We start from the raw sequence: 18,087 nt of genomic DNA on the forward strand, positions 1-18,087 counted from the left end.
ATGGATATGGTAATTATAGCAGTTATGATGGGCTATAGGTAAAAGTTAAGGGATAGATTGGTTCTAGTGTATGGAGATGCTCAGCAAAGAAAAGTCTAGAACGCAATTTAAGCAAAACCAAAGGGTCTGCAGGCCTGCCTGCAGCTGGAGCTGAGAGCTGTGGGCACAGCTCTGTCACCCACCACCCTGGACTGCTGTGACACCTTGGATGTTATAAACTGCATTTTGGAGAGCTGCCTGGAGTCCCACATCCCTCATTTGGCTCTTACACCCTGTAGTCCCCTTCCTACCAAAACCTGGCCATGCAAACCCAATATTTTGGTTTATCCTTTTCCACACCACCAGTTTCTTAAGTGAAAATTAAGCTGAAGTAAAAATGCTTAAGTGAAAATTAACTAGTTTAAAATGTTACATATACTCAATTTAGTCTATTTTCATCTTTAAAACAGGTTTATAAAGAACAATACTGACATTAAGTGTCAAGGCTACTTTGTTATGACTGTGCTTTTTTTTTTTTTTTTGCTAAACACCCTTTTATTCATGAAGGAAGAGAGGAAATTTGTGCAGTAGTCCTTTGTTCCACACTGACCCAAGAAACTGAATGAGAATGAAAATTCTAGTGCTGACTTCATTCAGGACATTAGAAAGACTTATTTTAAAAAACAGCTATCTACAAAAAGGAAAATTTCTACTCAGCAGAGAAATATTCCTTACGTATTCATCAAAGGTCATCTGCACAATATTGAATTAATCTGTGTTGAACAAGCTAAGCAAGAGTTATATATCCTTAATACCCTCATTATAAATTAGTAAAAGGTTTGAAGTTTCATCAGTGAGGACCAAAGCACTACAGGAGTACAGAGAAATAGACTAAATAAGAGAGGAACTCCAATATAAAAAGGGAAAAATATTAATCATCCCCTTGAAAGAGACAAGTAGAAGAGGATATTTCCTCCCAATCTGAGCATTTGCTGCTCAGACACATAACATTCAAGAACACCAGTCACTGATGAGCTTGTGAGAAAAGATACTGAAAATTAATTTACCAAACAGGAAAATAAATATGGTAATTTACACCATGTGCTTAAGGCACAATTACACCATTTTCTTAAGGCATAACTGCATCTAAATCTCTCTGGCTGAAAATCAAGATCATCTTTAAAATATACCAAAAGCTCAGATCTCTCTAGTTACAAAAAAAAAAAAAAAAAAAAAAAAAAAAAAAAAAAAAAAAAAAAAAAATCAAACAAAAAAAAACTCACTAATTTCATAAAACAGTGGAAATTACCAAAACGTCTACTTGGATCCATTAAAAGTTGCCCACCCAGTGGAATCAATATTCCAAAGAAATTAACAAAGGAAACAAACAGAAATCAAGCCCAAAATATCCATGTACTCATGCCCTGAGTCCTTTGAACTGCAAATAAATCAGTGAGTGTTCAGAAATACACACTGAAGGGCAATGGAACAGAAACTGCCACTGCTTCTCAGAACATGGATCATTAGAATTAGGTTAATTAACACCTCAAAGCAAAATCTTGTAATTAGGGTATTATTTTGGTAATTAGGATTATTTTCTAGCCCTTCTAACTTTTGCAGACTGATGGCACACACAGCTAATGAAATAAATGAAAAAGAAGAAAGTGAGCAAGGTTTTCAGATCACTCTGAAGAATGAAGCTAAGATGGATTGCAAACTTCAATATCCAAATTGCTCCCAAAGTCATTAGAAACATACATATTTAATCACAGAGGTACTGTTCTCGTTTCTCTTTTCCCTGGCAAATGATCAATGACAGAAAATAAGCAACCCTGCTCCCCCCCTGATTCAGAGAGAGAGAAGACCCCTCACTGCAGGGTTTTGTTCTGCCAGTAATTCTTTTCCCAGCTTTATGACTCCTGGTGGACCTAAAGTATCTCATAGAGTTATTAATAAGGTTGGAAAAGACCTTTAAGACAAACAAATCTAACCATTAACTGAGGACAACTAAACCACACCCTCAAGAGCCACATCCTCATGTTTTCTGACCACTTCCAGAGATGGTGACTCCTCTCCCTTCACAACTCTTTCCATGAAGAAATTTTCCCAAATATCCAATCTTAACCTCCCCTGGTTTAGATTGGCCATTCCCTCTGCTCCTGTCCCTGGGAGAAGAGCCTGACCCCCCCTGGCTGTCCCCTCCTGGCAGGAGCTGTGCAGAGCCACAAGGTCCCCCCTGAGCCTCCTTTGCTCCAGGCTGAGCCCCTTTCCAGCTCCCTCAGCTGCTCCTGGAGCTCCAGATCCTTCCCCAGCTCTGTTCCCTTCCCTGGACTCACTCCAGCCCCTCAAAGTTTCTCCTGTCATGAGGGACTCAAACGGACCTCAGGATTCAAAATGCCTCAGGAGTGCCACACTTCAAAAATATACCCAATTCTTCATCAAAGATTCAGGAAGCACTGATTTTCCCATCTTTCTAGGAGTACTATTCCAGCTTGTATGTAATTTACCCTTCATTTATAGTTTATATTCACTTATTATTTTGTTTTCAAGGGAGAGGATTTTGTAGGATTAATAAAAAACCTTCACTACAAGACAGCCTCCTGCTGACACACAAACATACACTGGTTAGGATCATAACACCTCTTAACTTACTAAGTTACCACTTGTCTTGCAAATCCCTCTCCAAAATCCCTGATGAGAGTGTTTAGTGTTTGGGTGTTTTATTTTCAGGGTGTGAATCCCATATCCTAGTTTAGTTTAAATTAGAATCATAAAATATTATTTAGACTGTGTTACCAGAAATAGTCTCAAAATCTATACTGGCAGAAAATTTAAGACAATTTCATTTTAATTGATAAGCCTTGCATAGATGAAATGCATCCAAAGTCTTTAGGCTTCCATTAAAAGACAAAACTGCAATAATTCATATAATTCTTCTCTGATCTTATTCCAGTTTGTCAACAGCTCTTTTGAGAAAGGGAAATCCTTCCAATAATAATCTCATTAACAAATACTATGTTACAACAATAATAACACTTAAATAAAATTTAATTTACACCCAGCAGCTGATGCACTTAAGGATCATTTTATCATGTTATGATGAGCTCACATTCACTTGGATATTTGAAAATCTATTTTGAAGCTGCTGCTTAACAAACCATACCAAGACCCTGCTCATACAGTATGTGACTAAAATTCTTTATCTTAATACATTTGATTCACATTTAGTGATATTAAAAACATTTTTTTGAAAGTTGCCCCCCTGTTAAAGCACTACCTTTGTATGAGAAAAATATCCTAAACTTAGAACCATTCCAGTTATATAAATTATTATATTAGCACTTGTATCTGCTGCAGTAACTCTGAAGTCTTTAATTTAACCACTGGGAAAAAAAAAAATGTGTCAAACACTTTGAGTAAATGAAAGTTCATGTTATCAACAGGGATTTCCTTATTAGCCAAAATGAAAATCCAGTCCTGATTTTATATCAATGCCACTGCCTTTCAATTATTTAAAACATAAGGTGATATACCTATCCTGCTTTAATCAGCATTTTTAACATAAAAGAAAATGTAATTTGCTAATATATTTGTTAACCCTGAGAAATCTTGGAAGTGAGAGGCAGTTCACAAGATGTTTTGAAAAAACCCCAAAACATAGAACTGCTTTTCAAGCAAACTGGGGAAAATCATCCAAAAATGCAATCGAAGCCAATTTTCTCTCAAAACCTTTAGATGTTCACCTTCAACAGGGATGACCCAAATTAAATCAACAGGATTGCTAAGAACCTGCTGAGTTGTGGATTTGGGGACATGAAAAAGACTCACCCCTGTTTCACTAGACCTCTCCTCTGCTTGTGTCTTCAAGGACACAAGCAGAAGGAGAACACTTCAACAATTAGATTGATCTTCTTGATTACAGTTTGGAAATCCCAGGCAAGAACATTTTCTGAAAAGCCTTCCATGAAAACTGCCAGAAAACCATCTGCAGGAATAGAACTGGGTTAGAAAGCTGTCTAGACAAGTTCCACAGATCCTATTTCAGGATACAGGATGGAGACAGGATCAGGGACCTCCCTGGGCTCCAGCAATGAAGCTGCTCGCACTAATTCTCCCCTACACGTACAGGAAAGAGTCAGCCAGGCTGGACAGGGCTCAGAGCAACCTGGGATAGTGGAAGGTGTCCCTGCCCATGCAGGGGCTTGGAACAAGGTGATCTTTCAGGTCACTTCCAACCAAACCATTCTACAAAGGAAATTATTTTGTCCATATCACAATAAAGACAAAAACTCTTTCCAATAACCCCGAGCTGCTAATTGCCTAATGATGAAGAAAATTGAGGACTTATCCAGTGTACAGAAAATCCAGCATTTCATACAAAGAATTACAATTTAGAGCAGGTTCATTTTAGCCATGAGCTTTTTCAGTCACAGCTTACTGCACACCCAAGATGCTCCCAGCACAATCTGCATTTCCAGCTACGATACACCAGTGACAAATTTTCTCACCATCTTTCCACATTGGTTTGTGCAGGAGGAGGGGAGAAAAAGCAGCCATCATATTGCATTGCTCTGAGTTAAGAATCATCATTCCATAAAAGCAGAACATGGATGAGACCTAAATCTCTCTGAGTTCTCCTCCCTGAAAATGCCAACCTGCACATGCACAAAACCCAAAGCACAAACACACCCATAAACACCTCTGAACAGTGAGTAAAATGGGAGGCACAGACTGACAGGGTCCAGACCTCACAGGACACTGCATACCAAAAATACCCTGCAGCTTTCAAGGAGGGAGAGTAAAAACAGAAAAGACAAAATTTAGCTAAAGGTTCTCCCAGACAGCACAAAAAGTCTGATGGTGAGAGGATCCCAACTAGAGCTGGCACAGAGGCACAAATGTTACTGAAACAATGGCAACCAAGAAACAGGGGTGGCCAGAGTGCAGCAGTTGCCTCTCTAATGGTTGGAAAAAAACATCCTGAAGTAAAAAGGCAGCTGGCAGTGCTCAAGTCAGGAATTATTTTAGGCAATATATAGCAGAGACTTAGGACAAGAGCAAATGGCACAAGTTGTGCCATGGGAGGTTTAGACTGGATATCAATAAATATTTCTGCACTGAAAGGTTGTCAAGCACCAGAACAGGCTGCCCAGGGCAGTGATGGAATCCCCATCCCTGGCATGATTTAAAAACTCTGTGGATGTGGCACTTGGGGACATGGGTCAGTGGTGGCCTTGGCAGTGCTGGGGAATGGTTGGACTTGATGATCTTAGAGAGTGTTTTCAACTTAAACAATTGTATGCTTCTAAAATGCTGGAGAAAGAAAGGAGGATTCTCTTCCTATTCAACACAATAACTTCATAAAAATGTTTGAAATTCAGCTTCAGAGAGAAAAGTTCCATATTCCTTTTGTGATATGATTTGGCTTTGTCTCCCCAACATGGATCAGCCCTCACCTAATCCATGCACAGTCCAACCTCCCACACCCCCAGAAACACCACAGATTTGGGATTGCTCTGACAGAAAGAGCCTAAACAAGAATTAGCTTCACTACTGGGAGAATAGTCCTGTTCAGGTAAAAAAAAAAATAAAATAATACTGACCTAATATTAACCTTATTATACAATTGAATTGAGCATGAATGATAAAAAAATAAACCTTCATAATTCATTTTCCCTTAGGTCTGTCTTGAAGGCCAATTCAGCTGAATCCAGCTACCAAATAAAGGAATTGCTGGAGAATTCAGTGCAACTACTAAAAGAAGTGCAACAGGTGTCAGGCATGAAGTGCTCCATTACCCACCTTCTCCCCAACTTGTTTGAAATGTGCAAAGACATTCACCAAATCTATAAAAGTAAAGCTGGGGTTCAAATGCAGCTGACAAGATTAATAAATAATGTCTTTCTCATGAAGAAGAGCACACCAGATTTAGGGTTCAAATGCAATAAAACCAAGGTTCACCAAATATAAGTAATATCCAATTTGAATTCTTGGGACTACAGTTATGTTTATATATTTATGGCAATATAGAAATTTGCCCATTTTCCAGACACAAAGTACAGGGGATTGGATTAGTCCTAAGTCCATGAATAATAACATCAGCCATGATTATTATGATCTTCTACCTAAACAACACAAAATAAAACTATTTGTAATTTTATCCAATGAGTTATTTATTTCGTAGGTATAGGCAATTAATTTTACTGAGTGATGTTATTATTTTTAAAAATGCAAAATCATTCATCAGTTATTTCTGTCTGCCTTATGATTGTTGCTTCCTTTAAGATGCTGTAACTGGCATCCTAAATTCATTGGGAAAAACCCACAAAACATGCACTGCAATCAGAACTCTCTCTCCACAGCAAATCTAGAGGGACAAAAGAATCACACTCAAAGAAAATAGAATCAGTCACAAACAATCTGCAACAGGAAAGCTCCCCATTACTTGTGCTGCTGTTAAAACTCTGGAATAAGTAACAGTCAAAAAATGTAAAGATCCTAAAAGGCACAACTGCTGCATGCTTCTGGTAATAAAGGCACAGTTGTACAACAGCCACATAGGCTGAATATTTAAAATTCCTTGGCAAAACTAATGAAAAGAAACACAGATTTACATTGGAAAATCTAAATCTTAACAACAGAGAAAATCTCATCTTCAAAAACTTGACACAGCTCCTTCATCTTTTCATCTGCTTGTACATACATGATTATTTTTTGTTTGTCCAAAAAACAATTGCATGGATGTTGGTGGTTTATAGTTGGCAATCATTTCTTTTCTTTTCTTAACATATATATATTGCAATCATATTCATATTTAATTACCACTCAAAACCACCAGCAACAAAAAAAAAAAAAAACCCTGACTCCCTATGGATAACCTCCAGAAGTCTTATTTTTCAGCTCTACATAAAATATCATGTAATTGCAGTTAAATCCTTCCTAAAAAATGTAATTCTTTTTTCTTAGGAAAACCACCCACAGTCTAACAAATAAAATTACAACCCACTTGGTAACTATGCAGGAAGGTGAGAGTAATAGGCAGCAACCCTTTAGAATATGTTTTAGCTGTATATTTCCTTATAAACATGTAATGGAATTAAAAATTTTAAGACTCATAGTAAAACAAAAGGTCAGAAAACAAAACCAGCAGTAAATACAATTAACTTATGCTTTTAGCTAATTGTGACACTAAAGCCAGAAAAAAGAAACACATTTCAATTAGTAATTTCAACACTGTGGAGAACAGAAATTCTAATGATTTTTTTTCCAGCATGTATTTCTCAGAAAATCTCAGTAATGGCAAGTTAATAAATGACACGACAGGCCCTACCTGCTCCTCCTCCACCACGTCAACAAGCCCTGGGAGCAGGGTACCCCAGCCAGCTCCAATCCCCTCACATCTCTGACAGCCACACAAAGTTTTAATTAGTTTCCTAGTTCAGGGCTTCCTAGAATAAATGCAGTTCTGTCATTTCTAATGCATTCTCATGATCAGTTAATGGATTTTTGGATTTTTTTTTTTTTTGCCTCCAGCTCAGACAACCTTCTTGTCTTATAATTTCTTCTAAATCAGTTCCTAGGTTATCCATATTTTCTCATCTGGAACACTAACGAGCTTGTCTAAAATTCACTTTTAAAGCAACATTCTCCAGCCCTGACTCACTGAGGTGTTCTTTGTCAAACCTACATCAAATTTCTGCATTACTCTCCAAAACATCAGTAGAGACCAGTGGATGCACCATCATCTGGAAATCTGTTAGTCATGTGCCTACACATACACTGAGTTCAGAGTCCAAGGACTAAATTAGCACTTTTGGAGCCCTAAAACTTGTGTACAACAATTTCCAGTTTTTCCAGCATTGTCCAAAATCATACACAGCAAGGAGAACAAGAGGGTACTCTGATGATTCAGATGCAAAGGCCAAAACAAAGCATGAATTTGTCCTGCTGGTGCTGGAAATCACAGGATCAGGCAAATTTTGGCTGTAGGGGACTCAGGATTTAAACTATTCCAAACTGCTGGTCAGAATTCCTCTACAACTCCCTGAAAGGAGGTTGTGCCAAGGTGGAGATTGGCCTCTTCTCCCAGACAACCAGCAAGAGAACGAGAGGACACGGCCTCGAGCTGTGCCAGGGGAGAGTCAGGTTGGACATCAGGAGGAATTTCTTCACTGAAGGGGTGGTCAGGCATTGGAACTGCCCAGGGAGGTTTGGAGTCCCCATCCCTGGAGGTGTCCAAGGAACACCTGGATGTGGCACTCAGTGCTCTGGGCTGGTGACAAGGTGGGGATCAGTCCCAGGTTGGACTCGATGACCTTGGAGGGATTTTCAAACCTGAATTACTCCATGGAAGCAGGACTGCCTTCAAAGGCTGCTCAGGAACTTCTGTGAAAGTCCTGCTGCATTTTATGGCCATTAAATCTCTCTCTTCCATCCAGTGACCTGTTTTAATGACTTATGGAAGAACTTCCCATCTCTAAGATCTCTTTGTTAAGCAGCTCATTTGAATCCACAAGTGGACTTCAAAGCTCAAACTGAATGAGATTAAATACCTATACATTTATTTATTTATTTATTTGCCCAGATAAAGTTTCAAATTAGATGTTTTCTCTCTCAGGAAGGAAATTGCTTTGAAACTTTTTAAGGAGATCCCAATCTTTGCATGCAGCATCTTGTGGAGGCTGCCACTGCACAGGCAGAGGTAAACCAGAGATTATTCCTGACCTGAGCAGACTGCAAATGCTATTTCAGGCAGAGAAAAAAAAACAAAAAGTCTTTAAAACTGGGATGATCGTTAACTTATCTGAGAAAAAAGAGAAAGAGCAGCTGAACAGTCTCAGCTAGAACTGCAACAGATAAAGGCAATCTGAAGGTAACACATTTTTCATCACTTGGAGCTTTTGTGATTACGTTTGTGTGGCTCATAAAACAGGTTTTAGTCAAACATATTCCACTAGAATCAAAGTGGAGGGAAATAAGCAAATCTACTTATTTCCCTAATACAAAAAATCAAATCACATGTTCAAAAAGGAGGTTTTACTTTATTTATTTATTCATGCTATCTAGAAGCCTATGAAAAGAAGTATCAAAATGGAAATATTCATAAAAGTTGAATAAAACAATAGCCTATCATTTCTCTACCCTCTCTTGACAGCATTTTATTTTCCCTAGTCTCCTTGACACGCTGCTAAAATAGAAACACATTGTTGCTCATCAAAATACAATCTTGGGAACATGAGTTTTTATCGTTGAAGAAATCTAAGTCCTGTAGCTCAGCTTGTAACTTCTTGATTTGCATTTGCTCAAGCATGCTATCAAACAAAGGTGTAGCTGAGCCCAAAGTTAACCCAGCACCTGGTGAAAGTGTGAATCTGCAGTGGTACTTCTGGGCTGATGTTTCCTCTTCTCTGGGCAAAGCGGTGGAAAACAAAGCAAAAGGAGAAAATGAAATTCCTCACAGAGGACACAGTAACTTGGGTTTCACAACAGAGTCTGGTGCACAGCAGCTTCACTGGCTGATGCTGATCAGTACCAGAATAACTGAGAACTGGCAACCTCATTTTCAAAATGGTTTCATTCATTCAATTCAATGAATTCATTTTCCTGGATTCATCCTGCGTCACTGACATGTTCTATGAAAAATCCTTTCCTTAGGATTCTTCCTCCTGGGAAGCTGAGAGGCCTCAGGAACAAACTGCAAACAATGATTATCTGCTGCTGTGGAATGCAGCAGGTGGATCTGGGATTGGTCTCATCTGGTTGTTTCTAATTAATGGCCAAGCACAGTCCAGCTGTCCAGACTGTCTCAGTCAGAGACAAACCTTTGTTATTCATTCCTTTTCTATTCTTAGCTTAGCCTTCTGATGAAATCCTTTCTTCTATTCTTTTAGTACAGTTTTAATATAATATATATCATAAAATAATAAATCAGCCTTCTGAACATGGAGTCAACTTTCTCATCTCTTCCCTCATCCTGGAACCCCTGAGAACACCACCACAATCCTGAACTCAGGATTTTAGTGTGGCTTTCATATCAAGAACAAAATTCCCAGGGTTTATAATGGAAGTTAATTACCATGCTATCACCATGTGGAATGAAAGAACAAACTCTCTGCCTTGAGTCTGTAAAGTCATGTACACAGTTAGAGACTTTCATGTCCAGAATAATTTCTTTTTTTTTTTTTTTTTTAAAGCAAAGAAAGACAACCAGATGTCATCTCTTTGGAAAGTCTCTCACTGAAAGAGCAGAGGAACCATGCAGAGATATCATTTGGGGGAATTAAAGAAGCAGCTTTCACTTATTAACAGCAACTCAGAAATAGAAAGGCACCAGGCCTCTACAAACACTCCTAGTGATGGCAGGACAGAATAAACAGGTTTTACAGTTTCTGTAATTGGGATGGTTGGTTTTGGTTTGTTTTCATTTTGAACCTGTCTTTCATGGTGCAGTAACAAACCAGAAGCCTGTCTCAGTCAGATCCCTATCTCAGACTGACTGTTTGCTAAGTTTCCAAATTGTTTTATAAGACAGACATAAGTAAATAGTTGTTGCTACTGTATTTCTGCTCACATTTTGAGACTATAAATTATTTAGAACAAAGAGTCACTAAACATGTTTGAACAGAGCTTTCCAACAGAGACCACGAACAAAAACTGCTCATGGTTTTATTATCAAATACTATTAAGATAATTATGTAAAGAGAGTAAACACAGCATCAAGCTGAAGGAAGAAACAAAACAAACCAAAGACACTTGCCTGGGTAACAAGGGGCTCCAACAGTCTCTCTACTGTGAGAGTCCTGATTTCCAAACTTTTGGGGTCCCATTTCAAAATGATAGGTGACGTTGCAGAAGTCATACTCCCTGGAACAGATAAAATTACACAGCATGAAAATTATTACTGCAATATCCACACCCTGCATAGCATTTATTTAAAGAATAAATATATAGAACCACATATAAAATACTTCTCCATTATCTTGCTGGTGTTCCTCTACTCCCAGGAGCACCACTGCCTCATCCAATGGGTGCTTAGATGTTTATATTCTGATTTATTTTTACTCCTGTACCTCCAACACCACAGCAGATGGGTGTGTCCTGAAGGAACCACATCCATGGAGGGCACAGGCAGGAGCAGGTTTATCCTGAAGGACTCCATCCCACAGAGAGACTCCAAACTGGAGCAGGGGAAAAGTGTGAGGAAGTTCTATGAACTTACTGCAACCCCCATATCCCCCTGCACCCTTCAGAGTGAGAGAGGCCAGGAACTGGAAGAGTCAGAAGTGGAATGAAATTAATTCAACGCCTCTGTTCAGATTCTTGAATCAAACCTCCCCCACAGTATTCAGGATTATTTTAATTTTGCATCAAGAAGAGGAAAACTCATCTAAAAACAAAACAGATTCTCCAGACCACCTTAGGCTTAAAAGCTTAAACAAAGCCCAAAATGAAGACAACAGCAACTCGCTGTCATTTTATTCACCATTTCAGGTTTTCATGCAATTTTTTAAAGAGTTGACTTCATTTTGGAAATTCCAGATGCAGAGAAGTCCAGCTGTCAGGCTGTAAGAGACATCCAATGCACCTCATTGAGCTGGAAAGTGATTTAAGTATTTGGTGACCAGCAAAGCCACATATAAATTAACTTGTCCACCAAACCACTTTTTTATTAGAAAAATCTAATAAAAAAAGTGCTCATTTTGAAGAATTCTGATTTAAATATTTCCCTTTATTTTAAAATTAAAATGAAAAATTAGAAGTCCTGTATACCATGAGAACACTTAACAGGTAAAGACAAACCAGTAATATCATACTGGACATTGTGTGAGATTCAAGTCAGGCCCCTCTGCATATAATATCCCAAAAGTTTTAGATTGTTTTCTTCAGTAAACAATTTTAGTACTTTTAACTTGGCAACTTTGGTATTTTATCTTAGTATTTTTAATCAATAGGCTAATTTCAGTACTAAAATTTACAAATAAATAAACAAATTATTCACCACCATAATAAAGGGAACAAAATCAAAAGAAATTCAGCTATTGCTCCTTGAATCACAATCCACTTCATGAATTCAGCAAGGTACTTACTCAGGATTTAGCAGCATTATCCAGTACATACAAAATAAATTCTACTGCTCTACTCAGGAGATTGTCTTGAGGAATCGCTATCAATCAATATAAACAGGCTGGTGAGTCTCTGCAGAAGATTCTCACTGGGTTTAAATACTGGCTCAAAAAGAGAGGCATATCAGAACTCCCTAATCAATATATTTATAAATCACATATAAAACCACCATTAGCCTCCTCTCACTTGCAAACATTTGGTAACAGAATTATCAGATAATATCTAGTGAGTGCTAAAATCACAATTATTCAGTTTCCAGGCTTCCACAAAAACCCATTAGGTTTCATGTTTTACAGTGCTGAAAACACCCAGGCGTGATTAAAGAAAATTGTGAACATGGGTGAAGGGGGAGCCATCATTTTTCCAACAGACAACATTTAATTATCTTTCAGAGCCTGTTTCTTTTTTATATAAAGTTGGTTGCCACTCCAGTTGGTCTCTGGAATTCAAAAAAATAAATCTGAAGCAGACAATTATTCTAATTGGTTAATTATGAGTTATGATATTTTCAAATGTGACACAGTCTTTTCACTAAGCACACTTCTCCTCACTAACTATTAACATGAGTATTCGAAGTTGTCACAATTCAAAAACAAATTCAAAGCTGTGCCATACTCCAGAGCCTACAAAAGCAAATTAACTTCAGTGCATGGCAGTCATGCAGGTGATACTAAAAATAACCTGGGTGATCAGTTGTTACAGCCAGAACATGGCCTTGGGTTCAACCTTTACTAAAAAATAAAACAAATGTCCCTCAGAACTCAATATAAATGGGTGATTTTATTCTAATTTTTATTACTCTTTCTTTTAGTCACTATTAATAAATTTTTCTTTATAACCTTTTAAAATTTTAAACCTACTTTACTTTTTTCCTAATCCTACCTCACAACAACAAATAAATACACCTTTAATTAACCAACACTAAATTTACCACAGTGGCTTTCAAATATGAAAAGGTCACATGCAAGAAAAATTCTTATTAAAAACCTATGACAGTTTTTCATTCGCAGTCAAATCTACACCACAACAGAAAATGAGTAAAAAGTAAAATTAAAGTATTTTTCTCAACACTCCTTCAGCTGCTGTCACAACAGCAATTTTAAATGACAAGACTAAAAAGAAGTTACCTGCCCAAGTGTTTATGTAAGAACAGATGGAATGTTTCTTCCTCCCAATTTCTACACTGAACTTCCTACACCAAACAGGCAAACAGGGACTGCTCCGTTGGATGAAGGACAGGATACTCAGAGTATTTTATGACTATTTGACCAAATATTCCCCAAAAGCAGCTTTAAGTACTCCACTGAAAGGAAATATAATTTAATAGTGCTGTAATAATACTGCCATAGAACTATAGAGACATTGCAGTCCTAATCCTGAAACTAGCTCCAGACTTCCTTCAAGAATATATTTTAGGAATTCTATTGCCTGTGTTTCTTCTTCCTTGAGCATGTGCCAAAATGCCTCTTGTTCTAAGCTTTTAGCTTTCCCTAAATACAGCAGTACAGAAATGTCTCCATCCAGCTCAGTAATGCTCAGTGTGAGCATTTGTTTAGCCAGTCTGTCTTCAAAGCCTATTTATAAAGAAAATAATTATTTACTTTAGCAAATACTAACATGCATTTACTTGGACAAGTGGAGCCAGTATCCACATCTGTCACCATCATATTTTCTGAAAAATCCCTTTACCCAGGATTCTTCTCCTGGGAAGCTGAGAAGCCTCAGAGAAAAGGAAAACAATTCTTATCTCATTTGCTTCTCCTGTGCTGTGCTCATGTGGAATGTGTTTGGAGATTGTTCACCCACAGGTGATTGTTCCATTGCATTCTGCTGGGAGTTGTTTTCACTCTTTGGCCAATCAGGGCCAAGCTGTGTCAGGACTCTGGAGAGAGTCAGGAGTTTTCATTATTATCTTTTTAGCCTTCTGTCTGTATCCTTTCTGTATTCTTTAGTATAGTTTAGTATAGCATTCTTTTATGTAATATAGTATCATAAAATAATAAATTAGCCTTCTGAGAACATGGAGTCAGATTCAGCATTCCTGCCTTCATCTGGAAACCCTGCAAACACACGACACAGCAGTAGAATTCTCCATTATATAACAGTCTCCAGAAGTCTAACCCCACACCACCCTTACCACCAGCCTCTTCACACAGCATAATTTTACTTTTTGGAACATCCTACGAACCCAAAATGTTCAGCATGTGGAATTGTTTGTCTGTCACACTACAACTCCCCGTTTTCCTCCACAACAGATCCACTCTCCCTGTGACTCACACAGAGATTTCTGAGGGTCAAAGCTGCTCACGAGTGACTGCAGCTCATTTCTGTGCTGCAACTCCAACGTAAGAGTAAAAATATTTAAAATTTACATCAGCAAAAGCAACGTTTGCTGAAGCAAAGCGATAATTTTTTTAGAAATATAAACATTGCCAGTCTTGAGCAGACCTCCAGCTGTTAGTCCAGCTCACATCTGCAATGCAGACATGAAAGACAGATGGTAAACATTTCATCCAGAATAAAGTAAAAACCCTCTCTACCTGACTCACAGCAAAGCTGTAGGATTAATCAGCTGGCAGGAGTAAATTGGCAATGCTGGCAGTACAAGTCTGCACTTCCAACACTCTACTTGCTACTGGAAGGCAAAAAATTATATTTACTAGTGAAAGAAAGATGTCTAGCAAGGTTGAGAAGGAGTAAGGTGAGAGGAGTCAGAAGGCAAAATAGAAATAATTTAGCCCATCTTTCCAAATAGTAAAGTTAAAACACCAACTTTTTAATTCTCAGTGTTTAACACCTAATGCTTAAGGCATTTACATGGATGAGTGAAGAAAATCTGCTTTACATCTGATTCTCCCCCACCAGTCACCACCCTGGATTGCAATCCCCGTGTCCAGATCAGTAGGGCAGTTCCACACATCCTTTGAACCCAGCTGATCCCCCAGCTCAGCTCCTCCTGCAGGTTTCTACCCTTCTTCCCTTGGTAACAGGGCTGTGAATCCCACCAGGAGCAGAACCTGCCTGGACACTGACTCACCCTACAGAAGTGCTCAGCTCCTCACAGCAGCACAGGGGACAACTAAAGCCCTGAGAAGAGCAGCAGAGGTGGAGGGCAGGGCAGCCTCTCCAGACACAAAGTGGTTTAAGATGAGTTAAAAACTGAACAACACAGCCTGCACTTCCTTGGTTCTCATCTGAAGATTGAGAACCACGTCAAAACAAACACCTCTCTGCACAGAGACAGACTTCTGCCAGGAATATGGAATTCCTTCCAGTAGGATACACAAGCTCTTGAGACAGACAGGAAAAAAAAAAAAAAAAACCTGACTGATTTCACAGACATTTGCTTCACTGGGAGGTGGAAATCTAAGCACATGAATGGTTATACCCTTGGGTCTGCCTACAGAGCAGAACAATGTTTAGAGATACACGAGCTGGCTCTGGATTAGCCCAGGTACAGGGCAGGCAGGAGCACAGGACAAACCAGCTGAGGGATCAGAAATCCTACAAACACACACAGCCCTGCAGAGCCCAGCCCTGGCTGACCTGGCTGGCAGAGGGCTGCCCTGAGATATATATATAGATATATTTTTATATATAAACCCACATATACATAGCCAAGTTTCTGTTCCCTTACATTTATCTGCAGTGCTGAGCAATGCAGCTGCACCTCTGCTCTGACCTGAGCAGCAGAAAGTGAAGCTGCAAGAGCTCAGATTCTCAGGGGAGCCTGGTTTCCAGCACAATTCCCAACCCATTTGCTCATTTTCTGTCTCCACTCACACAGGAATACAAATAGAGACAGAGGGACAAAAAGCAGGAGCACATAACAATTGCAGGGAAAGGAAATAAAGCAGAAATGCTAAGAGGACAGAGACTTACTACGAGGAGTAAAAGTGCAGTGGGCAAGGGAATAGAGAACATGCCTTTCTGCAGATAAAAAGCTCTTATCATTAGTCAATGACAGCCCAGCACAGCCTCCAGCAGATCTGGCTGAAACAATCAGAGTTCAAGTGGGCACTTCCCATCACCTTGCTTAAAAAAATGGAGAAAGGAGAAAGGAAAAAAATAATAAACAGAGCAGGATGGTTTGGAGGAGTCTGAGGAGTGTCTGTCTCCACACTTGAACAACAACTTCCTGACATGCTCATTTATTTTGTTTAAGGAATGTGACTCCTCTCTCCTTTTAAAACTTAGTTTGGGAAGAAACAAAAACTAAACCTTTAGGCCCCAGTCCCAAGCCTAACCACGCAGAGAATTTTTAACTGGAGCTTTTCTAAGCTCTCTTCCTTTTGGATTCACAGCCCACTCCCCTTCCACTAACCCTCCACCTCCACAGCAGGGCGAGATTCTGCTTTGGCCTCAACAAAACCAAGTTCTCACATGGAAGCAGCCCATGATGCAAACTCAGATTTCTAACCAATAAACCATCAAGGAAGGAGGGAAAAGGGCTTTACAAGGGGAGGATTACTGAGGTAACAGAGCCAGTGGGACAGAGACCATGCAGAGCCCCAGCATGGGAACTGCCAAGCTCCAAAAAGCAATGATGGAGTGATTGATATTTTTCACTCACGTTAACCAGCTCAGCCTACATCAAGACTTGCATCAGGTGTGAGGACAAAGTGCCTTCAGAAACCCAAGAGGCCCTGAAAATCTCCCAAGGATGATGCAAACACCAGTGTAAGGGTTGGAGTAACAAAGAGGTCCCACCCCCACCCACCTGCCTGACCCTCTGCTGCCTCTGCTCCGACCAGAAAGTGAGAATGGACCTCAAAATTCTGTGCAAACCCTAACTGCCTGCAGTGTCCAAACAGTTTTTATCTACTCTATGTAGTAGGAAAATAATTCTGCTTTAAGGGCTCAGACACCTACAGCTGAGTCTGAGTGCCTGTTTGGGCTCTCCCATCATTCAGCACTCAGGTGAAGTTTATTATTTAGAAGATCTTCACTCCAGGGGGATGTTATATCCAATATCCAATCCTTAAAACACCTAAATTTCTAAAGGTTGGTTCTCCGTGAGAAGCCTGGTGACTTAGAGAGTGCTATTCCTAGGAAGGATGAAAAATAGGATTGTTGGCATTTCTTTGCTTTAATAAATATTCCTAGTAAAACCACATGAAAAGTAATTTACTCCAATATGAGTAAGCAATCAAAGTGCTTGAAAGCTGCTTTGAACAGCCATACATAAAATTCCTATATTCAAATAATTCATCTTGTATTATTTATACAAGCATGCTTTTTTCCTCTGAGTAACTTTTACAGTCAAGGTAGGGGAGTTTCCCTAAAAGCTCAATGAAATAGAAGATTTCAAGGATTCTGTACTAAAAGGCAGCCCAGACCTCAGCAAAAGGCTGTCCTGGCTCTTCTGCACAACCACAGATTTTCCCCCACATCACTCTGTATTCACACAGCTCCTCAACACCTCCTAATAAAAGTTCTCTCACAGCTCTGGACGTGATCAAAGCCCCTGAGCTCAGTGCTGCTGGGAGGCTGGTTCATGTCAGGTCATGCTGCAAGCCCAGGAAAACCAAATCATTTTAAATCAGGTCCTCGGTGCAGATCCTACACTCTGCCTTCTCTATCCATCGTATTTCCCCCCAAATGATGCAGATTTCTACACAGAGCAAAGTGATATCTGTAAAAGACATATAAATTACTGTAGATATGCTGAATTTACAGAAATGACCTTCCTTTTTAGTAATAAAACCATGTGTTTTGGAAACTTTTTTTTCTGCTTCTACTTAAGGCAACCCTCATCACACACCTTGCAGGGAAAAAGAAATCCAAACAAACATTTCTTCACTTCTTATTTTTCTTCATTGTATGAACTTGGCATTAGTAATACCAGCTCACATTTTAGAAAGGCAGAGAAGTATTGAGAGTCTTTGGTTTGAATTAACACATTTGCTCCCCTTACAACAATAGAATTAGCATCTCAAGTTCCAACAGTGCTTCAAAAAGAGTTCTTGAACTTAATCCTAACCG

The 18,087-nt window shown here is 39.0% G+C and overlaps 1 protein-coding gene across 2 annotated transcripts in view; it reads right to left on the minus strand.

Moving 5' to 3' along the window:
• The window catches only part of CTNNA2 (catenin alpha 2), a 469,832-nt gene that overhangs the window by 402,551 nt on the left and 49,194 nt on the right, over positions 1 to 18,087 (minus strand). For both annotated transcript variants that reach the window (XM_059845428.1, XM_059845429.1), the window contains exon 2: positions 10,736 to 10,842. In XM_059845428.1, the coding sequence (XP_059701411.1) occupies positions 10,736 to 10,837 (102 nt within the window). In that variant the 5' untranslated portion in view covers positions 10,838 to 10,842. The remainder of the gene's footprint in view (positions 1 to 10,735; positions 10,843 to 18,087) is intronic.

The sequence above is a fragment of the Haemorhous mexicanus genome, chromosome 4 (genome assembly GCF_027477595.1).
Source record: "Haemorhous mexicanus isolate bHaeMex1 chromosome 4, bHaeMex1.pri, whole genome shotgun sequence".
Lineage (NCBI taxonomy): Eukaryota > Metazoa > Chordata > Aves > Passeriformes > Fringillidae > Haemorhous > Haemorhous mexicanus.